This window comes from Bufo bufo, chromosome 5, assembly GCF_905171765.1.
Source record: "Bufo bufo chromosome 5, aBufBuf1.1, whole genome shotgun sequence".
NCBI classification, from domain to species: Eukaryota; Metazoa; Chordata; class Amphibia; order Anura; family Bufonidae; genus Bufo; species Bufo bufo.
The window spans coordinates 160,189,270-160,208,354 of record NC_053393.1 but is presented as its reverse complement, the minus strand read 5'-3'; the positions used below and the strand labels follow the sequence as shown (position 1 = coordinate 160,208,354).

The window sequence follows — 19,085 nt, the reverse complement described above, 5'->3', positions numbered from 1 at the left end:
CTTCAACATTATGTGCAGCCCTAAGGTCTCTGCCACTGTGACCCATGTTCTTATCTAGGCAATCCTTGGCACATTAGTAAGATATTAAATGAAGTAGTGAATGAGTAACATAATGGCAGCTTAATAGTCTTTTGTGTTTGCAGCTCAGTGTGCACTGTTCCAAACAAATAGGGCTTTTATAGGGATGATTTTAGCCCCTAGGAAATTTTATGTTTAGGAATTACCAACCCACCCCAATACTCTAAATTTCAAAGTAGCGTTTTCTGTAGTATTGTATCGGTTTAAAGGGGTTCTACAGGAATGATCAGTTTTTAGCAAATGCCCACTCTCCTGCCCACGTCACCATTGAAGCCAGTCATTGGCTGCAGTGGAGCATGTGACCATGCCCATGCTGCACCGGATGTTGACACTGTGGGAACTGGAATATGGACACAGTGGGGGCAGAGCAGAGCGCCAGAGTGGCAGGAGCAGGTAAGTATGAATCTTCTGTTTTGAGAGACAGTTAGCGGGCACTTGCTAAAAACGGAGTATTTTTGCCGAACTCCTTTTAGGGCTCATGCACACAGCCGTGACCGTATTGCAACCCGCATTACGGATGCGGACCCATTCACTTGAATTCTTCTTTTTTTTTTTTTTGCGGATCTGTTGAAATGAATGGTTCCGTATACGAAACGGAACGTAAACAGGGAAAAAAAAAAAGTTTGTGTGCAAGGGGTCTTACCCTGAGCATGCTGCAGGGTAAAACAATGGGCAAAAAAAAAACTGGTATTTGTAGGGCGGTTTATAATTTCTTGTCCAGCATGTAATATATGGACTCCCCTGCATAACGGAAACGGGACGGATCCGTTTTGCTGCTCTTAGACTTCTATTATGACGGAATGCCTCATAATGGAATCCTTAACGCAATTTTGCTTTTACCACCAAATGAAGCGTGAACGAATTTCAAAATATGAAATTTGCTCATCTCTAATGTCTAGCAGTGAACAATGTCTCGCCAATAGGTACATTACCCACAAGTGGCCTCTAGGAGCCATTTTAATAGGGCAACGTGGGAAGTACTTCTACGCCTTCGATGGCAAGACCCAGTGTCTAATCAGACCACACCTATAATCATTTACATAACTGCATGCCGCATTTTCCAGCAAGCCGACATTTCTATCTGGGTACGTTTTGTCAGTGAGAGCAGTTATTTAATCATTCCTCCTTTTAGTTGTGAATGAAATGACAGAGAAGGCAGTCTCCTTTCTTTGGTAATTGAGCCTTTAAAATTACTGTATACACTTGCACCATATGCTAAAAAAACACCTTTAGGCTCCATTCACACGTCCGCAAATGGGTCCGCATCCGTTCCGCAATTTTGCGGAACGGGTGCGGACCCATTCATTTTCTATGGGGACAGAATGGATGCGGACAGCACACAGTGTGCTGTCAGCATCCGCATTGCGGAGCGCGGCCCCGATCTTCAGGTCCGCAGCTCCGCAAAAGATAGAATATGTCCTATTCTTGTCCACAGCTTGCGGACAAGAATAGGCATTTCTATAGGGGTGCCGGGCGGGTGTGTTGCGGATCCGCAATTACACACCACGGACGTGTGAATGGAGCCTAAGGCCTCCTGCACACGACCGTATGGCTTTTTCAGTGTTTTGCGGTCCGTTTTTCACGGATCCGTTGTTCCGCTGTGTTTCTGTTCAGTTTTTCCGTATGGCATATACAGTATACAGTAATTACATAGATACAATTGGGCTGGGCATAACCTTTTCAATAGATGGTTCCGCAAAAAACGGAACGGAAACGGAAGACATACGGATGCATTTCCGTATGTATTCCGTTTTTTTGCGGACCCATTGACTTGAATGGAGCCACGTAACGTGATTTGCGGGCAATAGGACATGTTCTATCTTTAAACGGAACGGAAAAACGGAATGCATACGGAGTACATTCAGTTTTTTTTGCGGAACCATTGAAATAAACGGTTCCGTATACGGAACGCAAAAAACGGTCGTGTGCAGGGGGCCTAAAGGAAATGTGTCATCAGAAAATGACCTATTCTTTAAATCATGATTTAATGTTTAACATACTTTTAAAGAATTTTTTATGATGTTATTTGTAATTTCCATGTCAATATCTATATTTAAACAAAAAACATAAATTCCTGCAGTTTTTGCACTGAACACCAGGCATAATAATTGGCGCCACTTCTTGGTCTGTACAAATCACTTTACTGCAGTTTTTAATGCTGTGTAAATGCTTTTAAGAACTGCTCAGGTAAGGTGGCCGCCCCCATAATAATGTTCAGAAAACAGGATAAAAAAAGATTCTGCAATCAGAAAATAGAAACAGATTAGAAAAAAATGAGATGTTACTATCTGGTTTTGACTGGCAGAAAACATTTTTGGTGACTCGTTCCCTTTAAGACCCATTGTGTGTGTGTGTGGGGGGGTTTGTGTGTTTTCTCTTTTTACTTGTGTTTTTACTGAAGTCTGTCTATACGTATAGATCTGCATAACATTTTGTTCATTTAGTAAGTATGCTATATTGGCCTCACGTGCCACATATTACTGATGGGGGGCGTCCACTTGTTCAGGTTTTTGATGCAGTTTTTGAAGCCAAAATCAGGAGTGGGTTTTAAAAGGAGAGAAAGTATTAAGGGCGGATATGACGGCTCTCTTTTTGAATTCACTCCTGGTTTTGGCCTCAAAAGCTGCATAAAAAACCCTATACCCTTTTATCATTCTTGAAACTTTTTTTTTTGTATCCAGCTTAAATGTGTGCCTTTTGTTTCAATAAAATGACTTAAACACTTATAGAATTTTGAGCCAGGAGTTTGGTTTTTCACTATTTTAGGGTTTTAGTTGAAAGTTAACCTTTTTAACACTTTTTAAGGGGTTCATTTTTTAAAGCTCTTCGCCCATATTTAAATTCACAGTAATCCAACGGCTTTAAAAATGAAATGCGTAGCAGAAAAGGAATATTGCTTTCTAAGAGGCCCGCTGCTGGAGCTGTTAGAAAATCATTAAGGAGTCATGCAGTTTATGGAAATGAGGGAACAGCTGTGCAACAAATAGATCTGAAGACTAGGCTTCTGTGTCCCCCGTGATGCTCTTGACCACACGTGCCACCCCCACACCTTCCAAATCTCTGTCCTGTTTAGCTCGAATTCATTGTCTTGCCTAGTGCTGCTCATTATGTTGACATGTCCCCTGGCTTCTTTTTGCTGACCACCTGCCCTGTATTAAGGAGCCAACTTCCCCTCCTCCACCTACATTTAACAGATGGGATCTGCTGTAAACTGCTGACCACTACTAGAAAAAGATGATGTAGATTAAATTAGCAGGTTTTTTTTGTTTTGTTTTTTGGAGAATTGCTCTTAATCTATGTTCAAATTTACCGTAATTTTAGTGATTGAGCTTTTATCTAAATTTGTAAATTCTGCTTTATCCTGCTAAGTGTGTGTTGTAACATGTAGAGTATTCCTATTAATCATATCGTTTATACAAGTTTTTGTTGTTGGTGGTATTATCCTTGGTTTGTAATGGGTGCATGTAGCTTCATTCATGGTAACTGAATTTACTGTAGTTATCCACTTGGTCACATACAGAAGAATAGATTATTTTATAGCACTTCTTGGATTTGTCGTATAGCATTTTGGGGTTTTTAATTTGCTGGCTATTCTACTTTATTCTTTGTCTTCTCTTACAGGACATGGGTAACTCTTATGCAGGGCAGCTGAAATCTGCACGGTTTGAGGAAGCTCTTCACAATTCCATAGAAGCTTCCCTAAGATGTAGCAGTGTGGTGCCGCGTCCGGTGTTCTCCCAGCTCTATCTAAATGCAGAAAACTCCACTTTCTCTGCAGATGGTAAGTGCTAAGTGTATCTTGTATGTGTTAATACATATATTGCATAACACTGTGAAAGAATATTAGTCCTTGAATCTGGAAATCTTTGGCTCCTGGACAGGTGTCCAGAATGTATGAATGAGGGCACATAGTAGGAAATGTTCTGCAATATTCAGTTATAATCTGTCAAATATAGATCTTACAGTTAGGGGGGGGGGGGGAGGTGGAAAACTTTCATAATTTCTACCTTTTTGCTTCTAATTGTCTCCATACCATGGTTCTTGTTAAGGTGTTGATGTTAAACCAAAAGTTGAAGAACTTGAGAAGGATTTTGCTCAGAGATACTCCCAAAATGGCAACATGGACTTGGATGATGACGACGAAGAGGAAGACGACTTGTCCGATTCAAACAGTCCTCCTTTGCCGTATGCACAGAAGCCAGCCCCAGAAGGATCGTGTAGTGTAGATGGTAAGGGTTTAATTTTTAAAAAGTTTTCATGTAGGGATTTTCTTAAAGTGTACTTCCAGCTCTAAACATCATTAGGGTCCATTCACACGTCCGCAAAATGGGTCCGCATCCGTTCCGCAATTTTGTGGAACGGGTGTGGACCCATGTATTTTCAATGGGGCCGGAATGTGCTGTCCGCATCCGCAGATCCACACTTCTGGATCCGCACTTCCGTTCTGCAAAAAAATAGAACATGTCCTATTCTTGTCCGCAATTGCGGACAAGAAAAGGCATTTTCTATGAGAGTGCTGGCGATGTGTGGTCCGCAAAATGCGGAACGCACATTGCCGGTGTCTGTGTTTTGCGTATCCGCAAAACACATACGGACGTGTGAATGGACCCTTAGACTGGAGTCTTAGCTGAAAGTTTTGATGCAGTTTTATAAGCTAAACACTTGTCGTTAGTTTTTTTTTTTGGTGTCCACTCCTGTTTGGGTTTAAAAACTGCATGTGTGAAATCAACTTAAAGGTGTGGAAAATTGATGGCCTATCTGCAGTCCAGTTTGACACAAGCATTACAGATCTATGATGGTGTGAGTTTGGGTCAGAAAATCCACGGTCAGGCCAGGATGCTTGTCCATAATACACTTATTTGAAACTGGCCTTGGGATGTCATAAATATTATATCGGTGGGGTCTGCTTCTTGGCACCACTGCTGATTGAAGGGATCACACTGCTCCACCACTCACTGCGCCCCCTTTATTGTTTAGCCAACACTTTCATTAATATCTGGTACTTCTGCTCATAGCTTAGGTGAGCATTGAAGGCGATGTGACGCTCATTGAAACGCCGTTTCCCTTTCAATTAGGGTCAGAACACCACAAATCTGATCCTAAGCACTGACCAATTTTCTAGTCTTGGGGATCTCCCATTGAATTCTATACTGCTTTTCTGTTAAGTAGCTCCAAATCCTCTGCTTCCCAGAAACAGCAGCTTGGATATATAATTTCAGCGCTCTATAATATATTCAGTGTGCAGTAAGCACTCCCTAATCCCTAATCTTGTTTTTTTTTTCTTAACTTGGCACATTTGAAGCTCTGTCGTAGAAAACCCATCACGCACATTTATTATTGCCACAGTATTCTTGTTGAGCGGTTACTCATGTGTGACCGTCACTTCATTGGAGACCAGAACTCAGATCATTAATGGGGTTCCCAGTTGCAGGTACCCCATGGCTTAATAGATCTAATTGATTTATAAGGAAACCAGGGACTTCTTCAGAGCTAAAGAAAAAACCTGCACACAATAAGGGCTCATGCTCACGACAGTATGTATTTTGCGGTCCACAAAAAATACGGATGACATCCGTATTTTGCGGAACGGAACAGCTGGCCCCTAATAGAACCGTACTATCCTTGTCTGTAATGCGGACAATAATAGGACATGTTCTATTATTTTTGTGGAACGGACATACGGAAACTGAATGCACACGGAGTAACTTCCGTTTTTTTTTTTTGCGGACCCATTGAAGTGAATGGTTCTGCATACGGTCCACAAAAAAAATCGGAACGGACATGGAAAGAAAATACGTTTGTGTGCATGAGCCCTAAGTGAATAAATACTTTGTGGTTGCTCCCCACATACGCTGTTGTAACGTATTTATTTGATTTACTTTAGGATTCTGCCAAGCAGGGAAGGATTTACGGTTAGCTTCACTCAGTAAAGAGCAAATAGAAGTTCCTCCAGGCTTTCTTTTGGTTGGTGTGAAGACTCAGAGTCTCCCAGAACAAATTCTTGTCTGTGCAGTTGATAAAAGGTTTCTCCCTGATGACGATGGGAAAAATGCACTTTTGGGTAGGTAATTTTAGAAACTTTCCTGCTGTACTACTGCTTTGTTAGATCCACAGTCCTTATTCCCATCAGTAGACAGTTAAACTTGTCTAAAATGTAATTATTTGCTTATGAATATGCGGATATGCAGCCTGATGAACTGTAGCTTTATTTGGACAAAGCAAAATCCTGCTGACGTGAATTACCGTTAGTACTGTAAAACTCATCTGTATTAATGCATATAATTTATTTTTATTTTTTTAAGGTTTCTGTGGAAATTGCATTGGCTGCGGAGAGCGAGGTTTTAGATATTTTACAGAGTTTTCCAATCACATTAACCTAAAGCTTACAACTCAGCCAAAGAAGCAAAAGCACTTAAGGTATTATCTTGTGAGAAACTCCCAAGGAGCACTCTGCAAAGGGCCACTTATCTGCTGGAAAGGTGAGTCACTTTGCTTGAACCTTATGCTTGGTCTTTAATAATTTAGAGACCCTAAAGGTCATTCGGCCAACAGCTATTCCTCCTGACCTTCCCATACACATGCATGCTGGGCTTGGCCAAGTGTACATTTGTCCTTGGTGGGGAATGGGAAATGAGCCGGTGCCTGATACTTCTGACAGCTTCTCTCCCTTGAGAATAAAGGAAAGGGCATGTTGAAATGCAAAATGCACAATCCGTTTTATCCCACCGACATCTGCTGAAAGAACGTCAGCTGAACATGTAATACACATTAGATGGGTCCCATTCAAGAAACCCTCTAAGGATCTGCAAATGTTCAAATTTTCAAGCAACTAGCTCCAATTTGTGGCATGTGGGAGGGACATAAAAGCCAGATTGAATGCAAAGTTTCTAGCCTCTTGAAACTTCAGTAATCGGAACAAGTTTTGTGGGATGCTTGTGCAATGCCCCCTCAACTTGCTAGTTCTCGCCACTTGTCTCAAACAGAGAGGAACAGAATCCTTGAATTGAGAGACCTTGGTTTATCACTCTGGTAGTTCGCTAGGTGCCTAGTCTGAGATGTCAGCATTGGTCAATGCTGCGTGTGCCGGTGGTTAGGAGAACGACGGACAGGTGCACAGAGCCAAACCTCTCCATGTACGGATCATCTGGTTAGAACATCTGTACTGCAAGTTAACTTGGACATCAAATCCAAAGGCTAGGGGGGAAAAACAGTGTCTACACAAACCATCAGAAGGCGTTGGCACATCCAGCTACGGGTGTTCTGTTGACATTATGTCACTGCTCTCAAATGCTGTGGAGGCTGGCATGGAGGTCTATCCTCTTCTGTGATGAGTCATGCAGTGATCAGAGATTGGTCTGGAGACCATGCGGGCAATGCTATGGAAGAGGCTTTCACAAGGGAACGTCACACTGATCCTACTTCCAGGATTATGGTGTGGCATACTGTACGGCACCAGGACCTCTCCAATCTTCATTTCCGTTACACGAACAGCTCGGTATTACATTTATTTGTGCGTGGAAACAGTGGTATGGCCACTTCTCCAAAGTGTCCTAGGAGTTGTTTTCTCCCAGGCCAGTGCTCATGCTGCTGTGGCCTAAACGTGCTAACATGGCCTACAGAGTCTCCAGGCTTGTCTCCTGTTGAACACATCTGGAAAGTCATTGGTTGGCAATTGTAAAAGAAGTCACCAGCAGCAGATCTTGGTGATTTCTGTGGAAGAACATTCCTCAAACAACAATTAATAACCTCGCTAACAGCATGCCAACGTGTCCAAGTGCATGTACTTCTGCGCCTGGCATTCATATTCGATACTAAATAAATAAAGATGTTTTGACTATTTTTGGTTTTATTTATTTTATGATTTGCATATCATTAACATGTCTATTGATCCTTTGATTACCATCATTCTATTACTTTTCCTGCTTGCAGTTTCAATGTCGAGGAGTCTAGATGAACACGACCCTCACACTCATATTACAGAAATAGACAGACATTCTTTTGATTGGCCTCTATGCAATGTTAAGTTTTTCATATAGTGGTCATTACTGCAGAAGTGATTGGCCAGATGTGGCTTCCCCACATCTCCTGCAAAGGAGGATTGTGAAACAGTCCCTTTTATTTTATCTATAGTACTAAAATAAATTAAGTAAGTATGCCAGAGACCAGCCAAAGCAGTCTTCCTGCCTGGCATCGTTGTAGCAGGGAGCTACAACAATCCATCGCAGTGTAAAGTGAAAAGCTGGCAGGGGAGTGCTCTCCTTGATGTGAGAGCGCCCCCTGCTGCCTGTAAAGTTAACTGTGAGTGTGCAGTCTATAAATTAACTGTGACAAGAAGGGATTAATTCACTTCTTTTGATTTAAAAAAAGTAAAAAATAAAATAAAAAATGTATAAAAGTGAAATAAAGAAAAGAATGTTAAGTTATAGCAATAGTATAGCAGACTACGAACACACACACATCCTCCCCTCTTCCTTTTTGTTCATAAAATAATAATTATATTAGTTTTAGTAATATCATTGCGGACTATGTGTAAAATATATACGAAAGTAAATACTTTTTTTCTTTTCTCATAATTTAAAGGGGTTGTCTCACTTCAGCAGATAACATTTATTATGTAGAGGGACTTAATACAAAGCACTTACTAATGTATTTTAATTGTCCATATTGCTTCATTTACTGTCTGGATTCATTTTTCCATCACGTTATACACTACTCGTTTCCATGGATACGACCATCCTGCAATCAATCAGTGGTGGTCGTGCTTGCACACTTTAGTTAAAAGTACCGGCCTCTCTGGTTGCCGTGAGCATGGGACTGCACATAGGCTAGTGCATTTTCCAATAATGTGCAAGCATGACCACCACTGATTGGATTGCAGGGTCGCTGTAACCATTGAACAGAGCAGTGTATAATGTGATGGAGAAAAGGAGGCAATATGGACAATCACAATACATTAGTAAGTGCCTTTTATTAAATTCCTCTACATAATAAATACTATTTGCTGAAGCGAGACAACCCCTTTAAGTTTTTCCTTAAAGTGGGGTTCCTATTGGTGGGAGCCCAACTCCTGGGTTCTGCCAATCAGCTGTTTGAGAAGGCACCTGTGCTCCTGTGAGCGCCATTGCCTTCTCTCTGCTTTTCCTAGGCCAAGTGACTACGGTCACTTGGCCTAAGAGCGGCTCAGCTCCATAAAAGTGAATGGGGCTGAACGCTATACCAAGTACAGTGCTGTGCTAGGTAACTGAGAAAGCAGCGGCGCTCACACAGGAGTGTGAATGCCTTTTCAAACAGCTGATCAGCGGGGGTCGTGGGTGTAGGACCCTCACCAGTAAGATACTGATGGTCCCAGAGGATAGGTCATCAGTATAAAAATCTCGCTTTTGTAATTGCTGTCATACAAAATAAACGTAAATGTGCAGCACCGCGAAAAATCGTTTCGATCATTGCAGATAACCTTACACTCAAGTCTATTTGCCAACCAGTAAATTTCCCAATGAAAACCAGTATTGCTCGCTCAATCGGGGTCAGCTTTTTGTTGTTGTTTAGAATACAAATCTGTCTGTCCCTTTTGACTATTCGATAGTGGTGCTATATTCAGATGTTTGCTTCTTTTTATTTGTACTGTATATAAAGGTTATGCTTGCCTCATTGAGATCCTATGAAATGTACACAGATCTCATAGTAGCAATAAATATATGTATTTTTTTCTTAAGAGCCTCGAAGTCGGCCATTCCCTACTGCGGTTGCAAAGCCAATCACTTCCGTCTCCCTAACCTCTAAGAATGGAAACGCTAATGGGCACAAATCTGGATTCACCCATTCGGGTAATTTTTACCTGTTTTTTCATTTCTCCATGCTACAGCCAACCTGTCCTCTGCAACATGCTTTAATTCTATTCCATTTACTATTGCTTTTAATAGAGATACAATCTTATGCCTCAGCCAAAGCACCCACTACTCTTAATTCAAGTACGCCTCAGGATTTGTCCCGACATAAGGGCATCGTGAAGCCACTACCACTACCTGTCCATGCTGTAGGAAAGACTTTTCCTGCAGGTCAGTTTGCATTCATTTAGAATCTGTCCTTCCGTAAATATGTAGCGCTATGTTCAATATGCATTGTTTATTTATTCTTGCTCTATTTCAGTCCAAGCACCAGAGATCACCAATGGTACCATGAATGGAACAAGAGTCACAGTACTAAATTCAGCACCATCACATCCACTGGCTCACTCAACATCCCCAAGTCCTGGATGCGTTGCTGGTGATAGTGGTATGGATCTGTATGTTAACTTTTTATAATGGCTTCGGAGTTAGGGATTCAGTTTTTCTGTTTTGTCATGGAAGGTTGCCATTAAGGGGCCATCTGGTTCTCATGGTGTCTGTCATTTGATGGCAAAATAGAGCTGCGTGCTGCACTGTTTTGTCAGGTGTCTTGGTGGAATCTGCAACAAAGGCTCTTGACAAAGCTTCCAAGCAGATATAAACGCGACCTAAAACATTGGAGTATTTGTTAATGTACTGTGTATACATATTCAGTTTACTAACAGTATTTATCTTTATTATATACCTTGACCAGCAATGATAACTTTTTCTGGACCACCAAAGAAAAGACACAGAGGATGGCCACCAAGCTCCCCAGTTCAAGCACCAGTGTTGTCTTTTCCTTCACCTCCTGTGCGGCAAATCACAAGACCAGGTTAGACGGGTCAAATATTTTTTTGCATTATTAAAAAAGAAGATAATAAAATACTACTTTCTGAAAGGAAAATTCCCAGGTCATAAACTGAAGGTATATTGCTAGGATATATTATCTCTTTATGATTGGTGAGGGTCCAGCCTCTGCAACCTCCATCGATCCTGAGAATGCAGGGGCCCCAGTGCTGATGTGGTAATGTGTCCCCATCAGTTTTCTCTGCATACTGTGCATTCAGAAAGTGTTTGGACCCTTCAATTTTTTCACAGTTTGTTGTGGCATTGCGCTACAATAAAAATGCAGGTTTTTCCCCATTATTCTGCACTCAATACCCCATAATGACAAAGTGAAAACAGAATGTTAGAAGTCTTTGCTAATTTTATTGAAAACAAAAAAACTAAAATATTGCATTGGTATTCAGACCCATTACTTGGTTGAAGCTCCTTTGGCAGTGATTACAGCATCCAGTCTTCTTGGGTTAAATGCCACAAGCTTGACACACCTGGATTTGGGGATTTTTTTCTGTTAGGTTGGATGAGGACAGTCGATGGACAGCCATTTTAGATCTCTTCAGAGATGTTCAAATGGGCTCAAGTCAGGTCTCTGGCTGGGCCACTCAAGGACATTCACAGAGTTGTCCCTAAGCCACTCCTGTGCTGTCTTGGTTGTGTGATTAGTGTCATTGGGGCACATTTACTATAGTGTCTGAGCCTGTTTCTGACTCTTATTTTTGGAAGTCTCATTTACCAAGTGATTTTGCACTTTTTGCACCTATTTTCCAACCCATTTATGTAGGTGCGCCTTATTTTCCGCCGAATATAGTCATAATAGCTGTCTAATTTGTATTCCACTCTGGTGTTTTGATTGGTGAGTTGCGCCACATTTTGCCTACTTTCATGGAGACATGCACCTAATTTCAGCTCACTTGCACCACATTTTCATGTGCATACTAATTAGGCCAGTCTTAGTGAATATGAATCTGTCTTACAAGAAAACAACCACTATAAGTCAGACTTAAACCAAAAAAGATTTATTAAGGGATATTAAATGAGATGCAAATAAAATACCAGCATTGTTAATATACCAGTTTGTTATTCTTGTTTGTTTTTTACTTTAAAAAAAAACAAAAAAAAAAAACATTAACTTGTTAAAAGTGCCCCATTGTCTTTTTGGAGGTTGGACTGTCAGCCTAGTCTGAGCTCTAAAGCAGTCTTGGTCCGGTTTTAATTTAGAATATCTCTGTACTTTGCTCCATTCAGCAATCCCTCAACTCTGACCAGCCTCCCAGTCCCAACCGCTGAAAAACACCCCTACAGCACGATGCTGCCACCACCATCCTTCACTGTAGGGATGGTGTTGGGCAGGTGATGATGAGCAGTGCCTGGTTTCCTCCAGATCTGACACTTAAATTTCAGACCAAAGAGTTAATCTTGGTTTCATCAGGCCAGAAAATCTTGTTCCACATGGTCTGAGTCTTTTAGTCTTTTTTGTTTTTGTTTTTTTGCAAACTCCAGGTGGGCTTTCAAGTGTCTTACCAAGCAGAGGCTTTCTTCTGGCCACTCCGTCATTAAGCCCATATTGCTGGAATGCTGCAGTGATGGTTGACCTTCTGGAATTTTTACCCATATACATGATCTTTGGAGCAAAGCCAGAGTGACCATTGGGTTCTTGGCTAGCTACCTTACCAAGGTCCTTCTTCCCTGATTACTCAGCTTGGTGGGGCCGCTCGCTCTAGGAAGAGTCCTGATTGTTCCAAAATTATTCCATTTAAGAATTATGGAGACCACTGTGCGCTTTTGAACTTTAAGTTACAGCAGATATTTTTTGTACCCTTCTCCAGATCTGTGCATCCACACAACCTGTCTCTGAGCTCTACGGACAGTTCTTGCCTCCTCATGGCTAGATTTTTGCCCTGATATGCATTGTCAGCTGTGAGATCTTATCTAGACAGTGTATTTTTCTAAATCATGTACATTCTACATAATTTACTACAGGTGGACTTAGGGTTGGACGATATCAAAAATATTCCCACGATAACTATATTAAGAAATTTATCGCGATAACGATATATATTGCGATAAATGCCCATTTAGAAGAAAAAAACACTTGGGGCCACAAGGAGACGTTATACTGTATGGGGCGGCCACAAGGAGTCGTTATACTGTATGGGAGCAGACACAAGGAGATGTACACTGTATGGGGCAGCCACAAGGAGACGTTACACTGTATGGGGGCAGCCGGGCAGCCACAAGGAGCCGTTATACTGTATGGGGGCGGCCACAAGGAGCCGTTATACTGTATGGGGGCGGCCACAAGGAGCCGTTATACTGTATGGGGGCAGCCACAAGGAGATGTATACTGTATGGGGGCAGCCACAAGGAGATGTATACTGTATGGGGGCAGCCACAAGGAGATGTATACTGTATGGGGGCAGCCACAAGGAGATGTACACTGTATGGGGCAGCCACAAGGAGACACTATACTGTATGGGGGCACCCGGGCAGCCACAAGGAGATGTTATACTGTATGGGGGCAGCCGGGCAGCCACAAGGAGACGTTATACTGTATGGGGGCAGCCACAAGGAGACGTTACCGTATACTGTATGGGGGCAGCCACAAGGAGACGTTAATTGTTATACTTTTTTATATGTCATTTTTCACCATTTCCGGTATCTGTAACTAGTCAATTGACTTCTAGTAACAACAAAAACATTACAGGGTTAATTCTGTACCAGAACGAGTGGTTTATAGTAGGGATGTCCCGATACAATTTTTTTTTAGACCGAGTACCGATACTCTTATTTAAGTACTCACCGATACCAATTATAACAATTAAATAAATAACACATTTATTTTGTGACCACTGACCAACCAAAAGTCCAAAAAACAGCCCCCAGCCTCTGATCAGCCCCTCATGTGCCTCCCAGCCTCTCCCTCTTATCAGCCCCTTCTGGTAACTCCCCCCCCCCCCCCCCACCCCCTAGTATTAATCATTGGTGGCAGTGGCCACAGGGTCCCCCTCCCCATCATTGGTGGCAGTGCCCCCCCCCCCAGTATTAATCATTGGTGGCAGTGGCCACAGGGTCCCCCCCTCCCCAGTATTAATCATTGGAGGCCACAGGGTCGTCCCCCCATCATTGTTGGCAGTGGGGCCCCCCCCTCCTCCCTCCCCAGTATTAATCATTGGAGGCCACAGGGTCGCCCCCCCATCATTGTTGGCAGTGGGCCCCCCCTTCTTCCCCAGTATTAATCATTGGAGGCCACAGGGTCGTCCCCCCATCATTAGTGGCAGTGGGCCCTCCCCCTCCTTCCCCAGTATTAATCATTGGAGGCCACAGGGTCGTCGTCCCATCATTGGTGGGAGTTTGCAGTTCCGATCGGAGTCCCAGCAGTGTAATGCTGGGGCTCCGATTGGTTACCATGGTAGCCAGGACGCTATTGAAGCCCTGGCTGCCACGGTATGTTAGTGAGCAGCATTATACTCATGTGCGTCGTGGCCGCCGGGCGCTCCTTCTTCTGTCTGTGCGGCGCATTGCCAAGGCTTATAAATGCGCCGCACAGACCTATGAGAAGGAGCGCCCGGCGGCCTGTGGCCTCCAATGATTAATACTGGGGAGGGGGGGCCCACTGCCACCAATGATGGGGACGACGACCCTGTGGCCTCCAATGATTAATACTGGGGAAGGAGGGAGGAGGGGGGCACTGCCCACTGCCACCAATGCAGGGACTTAAGAACATTCCCGGCACCCGACCTCTGAGAGGATGCTTTGATCACCTGAGGGGTTAATTGCGCGGATCACAGCGTCCTCTCAGAGGTCGGGTACCGGGAATGCGAGTCACAGAATTCCTTCCCTCCCCCACGCCGGCCGAACTGCTAAGAGCGCCGCCGCAAGCGGCCAGCAGGTATCGGGGACATTTGCACGAGTACAAGTACTCTGCAAATGTCCCGTATCGGTTCATGCTGGGGGTGGGCGGCCGCAGATTTAGAAGCGGTCAGCGCACATGACCGCTTCTATGACGTCGAGAAATACCGCAGTATTTAGGAAACGGCGATATTGCAGTTTTTTTGATACCGGTATATCGCCCAACCCTAGGTGGACTCCTGTCAAGGTGCAGAAACATCTCAAAGTTGTTCAAGAGAAATAGGAGGCCCCTAGAGCTACATAGAAACCTAGAATGTGTCGGCAAATAAGAACCATTTGGCCCATCTAGTCTGCCCTACATTTTAAGTGGCATAGCAAAGGGACTGAATACCTATGTCCATGCAAAATTTTAAATTTGCAAAATTTTTTGAAATTCGGTTTTCACTTTCTCATTATGAGATATTGAATGCAGAGATTAATATTTCTTTTTTTCCAGCACAAGGCTGCAACTTAACAAAATGTGAAAAAAGTGAAAGGGTCTTTCTGAATGCACTGTAGCAGCGATCTCAACTACCCAGCTGTGCAGGAAATAGTCCGTTGAATGTGGCCGTGCTGAAATTCCGTGCACAGTGGGTGGCCTGGGTGTCGCTTTCCAGGGCAAAATAGTAGAGGACGCAGTACTAAATCAATACAGAGGCACCTTAGTTCTAAGGATCAGTGGTCATCTCAGAGGTCACACCCCAACCAATAAAGTGATGGCTCATTATAGTGACATGCCATCACTTTATAAGATAGTATTACAACGTTAAGGGTTCTTTTCACTACATACAGAAGGGAGCATGGAGACTGCATTACAATTTACAAAAACTGCGACACTCCCCTAAAGCCTGAGATGTTCTTGTGACCTTCATATATTTAAAGTAGTGTAATTTCTAGATACATACAAATAGTCGTGCTGAGAACCGAATTCCTTTTTGTTTTTGCTCCCCAGCCTCTCTGGCCCAGCCTGTTTTGGGTGGAGTTTTTCAGCCGCATCCGATTCCAGCTGGAGAAACTGTAATTGTGCCTGAAAATCTACTGAATACCTCAGGTGTGCGGCCTGTGATATTGATAGGTGAGTATCTCAAGGAATGGCCCTTTGGAGCCAACATATGACACAAATAATGTCCCATCTAACCGCATCATATTTTAACTCATTTGGTTACCATCATTAGCAATAACCATTATTACTAGTGTATTGTCCATACCTATGTGTTGTCTTTACGTATATTACTTATTCATATTACAGGCTATGGCACATTGCCATACTTCTATGGAAATGTTGGAGATATTGTTGTAAGTCCATTGTTGATGAATTGCTACAAGTTACAGGAATCTGAGAAAAAGGAGCTGGATCAGATGGGAGTGTCCAGCAGTCAATTCCTCAGTGTGGAAAATCTTATTCTGCTCACCATCCAGTACCTTGTGAAGCTTGGTGAGATACAGTGCTTCTCCTCTTTCCTTTTTGTTATGCAGGATTTATAATCGTGTTCTGCAGAATATTTCCACGTTTACTAGCTTACAAAAGTCTCAAAGCAAGGAGGGCACCCTTTTGTAGTCAAAGTCTGTACGAAGTTTTTAGACTTTCCTGATAGCCCCCATTTTTAAATAGGATACTATTATGCTATGTAATGGGTATTCAAGACTCCTCATCAACAATGTTGTCTTTACAGAAGTAAGAAACAAATGGCATAATGCCTTTGAAAACATAACTTTCCCTTGGGGAAGGCTTCTCATTGTTTTGTGGCCTTGAAGATCAGAGAATTTTATTGTGTTTGCTTTCTACTTGTACAGAGTTGATTATTCTTTAGCTTTGTCAATATGACCTGTGTTTGAATGGTTTTCATTCTTGTCCTTGTAGGTCCAGATCAGATACCAATTCGTGAGGTTTTTGAACCAATTGTGCTGAAAGCTTTGCAGGACTTTACTTATAAGGATCGCTCCATGCAGATGAACTCTCCCGTAATGTCTGTGTCACAAGCTCAGCTTCCATGGTTGGCCCGCTTGTCAGCCAGTGTTTCGCAAGATTTGGTTCATGTCCTCGTTACACAGAACTCACTGGCAGAGGGCATCTCCGAGACTCTTCGATCTCTGAGTGATATGAAACCTCTGCAGAGGCTTCCGGACTATGTAGTAGTGATCTGTTGTTCAAAGGTGCGAGGGAATGAATTTTGTGTGATTGCTCTTGGTAAGTAGTTGCCTCGTCTCAATACTTAGACTACGCGAGGAAGAGAATAGCCAGGTTCTATACTTTCCAGTCCTATTCCTTGTATTCCACCTCAATATTCAATAGATCTCAAGAGCCTTTTGGATACACCTAGCTCTTGTGCTACATCAAAATGAACTGCTCTTATGTTGGTCGAAATCACCATTGTCTGAGGGATAAGGAAAACCGGGTTATGAGAGTCTCTATCACAAAATTGCTTAATATCTCTGATTGATGTCATTTCTCATTTACTTATATGGCCTTTATTCCTCTAGTCTTCCATCTGCCAGATGCCTCCCATAAAGGTCCTGGTGCCTTTACTTTACAACTTTTTTTTTTTTTTGTTACGAAACTGTATTGCTTCCAGTGTGTTGGTCAGATACCTTTCAAGGACTCCAGAGAGTGGGGAGCTAGTCAGATTTTTCCACTGTGCTATACACTTCTCATATCAGCTGCACTAGCTGAGCAAGATGGAAATAGCTTACGGAAAGTTAATTTACTGACTTGCAATTCATTTCACTGGAGTGCTGAATAAGCTTGTGCAGCATATAACTGACGCAAGAGTTTATCACACTGCTCTTGTGTGTGTGTGTGTGTGTGTGTGTGTGTGTGTAAATATATATATACACAGACACTGTCCACTCAGAAAAGGAAAGGTCACCGGAACTACATGGCTCAATTCATTGTATACTGGACGGAGCTAGTTACTGCAGCACTGCTCCCGCTGAAGTGAAAGGGAGCAGTGCTGCTGTTACAAGCTCTGTCCACTGCACAACGGACAAAGCTGTGTAGTTCCAGCATCGGAGCTACCTTGAAATAGTTGATCAGTTAGGTGTTGGACTCCCGCAGAGCAGATAATGATGGCCTTTTTTTTGGGGATACTGATGTCGCCTATTAATCTGTATATTGCGTTATGGCCTCTGTCCTCCTTGTATTGGCGTAGTGACCTTAGACCTCACTTCTTGCAATCTTCTTATCACTGTGTTTGAAAACATCACATTCATGTTTTATCTATCGATATCTACTTTTCAATGTGGGGGTTTAGGAATTCTATTATATAGTGTATTTTTGGTAATTATTTTTTAGTTTGTTATGCACAGAGTATATATTACTGTGTTTTAGGACATTACTGTCAGCTACAATACAATGTCTAATCTAGAATCACTGCAATGGTAATGAGGTTTTTATCTCCATCTTTAAAGGGAACCTGTCGCCTGCACTGTGCTGTGTTCTCTAAAGGACAGAATAGAGTAGTGCTAGTGACAGACCCACTGATTTCCGCAGTCTGTCACTTCTGGCAGTCGATACTTTTAGGCCCCTTTTACATGATCAGTGAAGAACTGGTGGTTGTTCGTGCAAGTTCAAACAATTTCTTCAGCGATTTTGTTCAGTGTTTGTTTTCTTCATGAATGTGAAGAAAAAACTGAAGAATAACGCTTGACTTCTCCTAGTAGTCATCAGAGAAAAATGCATTGCGTCCTGATGTCTTCCTTTTTTTTTCACGTGGCTCCATTGATTTCTATGGGGCAAGGACTGCATGAAAAATGAACAATATAGAACATGCCGTGATTCTTCCTGAATGCAAAGATGATCATTGAAAAACAAGGCTTTTGTGCACAGACTCATTGAAATGAATGGGTGAGGATTCAGTCCGGAGACTGTCTGCAAAATGCAACGCATCTGGATGAAAACCGCTCTCATGTGAGATTATCCTAATAGTTTTGTGCATCGGAAAGAAACCCATCAGTCGTGAGGTAGGGGCAGTGAGCGTCATCGGACTCCTCTCCCTTGCAGTGCTAACGTGTGCTGCGGGGTACGGCATGTCAGTTCTCTAAGAGTACTGATTGCCATCACAGAAATGACAGACCACAGATATCGGGGGTTCTGTCACCACCCTATGGTGTCCGCAGTGACTGCAGCCAGGCATTGGATTCAGCCGGTTCTCTAGATCCGGTTGTTAAAATTACAGCTGGGTCGGAGATCCGTGTTACTGGCTGAATCCCGATTCGGTGCTCTGGCGGCAGCAGCTGGAGATGGGCGCTTCCATTCCATAGTTTAGCTCCTTAAGCTTTTTAAAAGTTGGGTGGTATGTATGTATGTGTGTAGTGTGTATATATGTATGTGTACCATGTATATGGTGGATTTATGTGTATGTGTGTTGCATATATATGGTGTATGTATATGTAAACATGTGTCGTGACGCC

The 19,085-nt window shown here is 42.7% G+C and overlaps 1 protein-coding gene across 4 annotated transcripts in view; it reads left to right on the top strand.

Moving 5' to 3' along the window:
• GREB1L (GREB1 like retinoic acid receptor coactivator) overlaps positions 1 to 19,085 on the top strand; it is a 116,922-nt gene that overhangs the window by 53,073 nt on the left and 44,764 nt on the right. For all 4 annotated transcript variants that reach the window (XM_040431785.1, XM_040431782.1, XM_040431784.1 and 1 more), the window contains exons 3-13: positions 3,700 to 3,859; positions 4,128 to 4,307; positions 5,963 to 6,139; positions 6,381 to 6,557; positions 9,792 to 9,902; positions 9,999 to 10,133; positions 10,225 to 10,350; positions 10,657 to 10,776; positions 15,628 to 15,750; positions 15,925 to 16,110; positions 16,537 to 16,863. In XM_040431785.1, coding sequence (XP_040287719.1) covers positions 3,703 to 3,859; positions 4,128 to 4,307; positions 5,963 to 6,139; positions 6,381 to 6,557; positions 9,792 to 9,902; positions 9,999 to 10,133; positions 10,225 to 10,350; positions 10,657 to 10,776; positions 15,628 to 15,750; positions 15,925 to 16,110; positions 16,537 to 16,863 — 1,819 coding nt within the window. In that variant the 5' untranslated portion in view covers positions 3,700 to 3,702. The remainder of the gene's footprint in view (positions 1 to 3,699; positions 3,860 to 4,127; positions 4,308 to 5,962; positions 6,140 to 6,380; positions 6,558 to 9,791; positions 9,903 to 9,998; positions 10,134 to 10,224; positions 10,351 to 10,656; positions 10,777 to 15,627; positions 15,751 to 15,924; positions 16,111 to 16,536; positions 16,864 to 19,085) is intronic.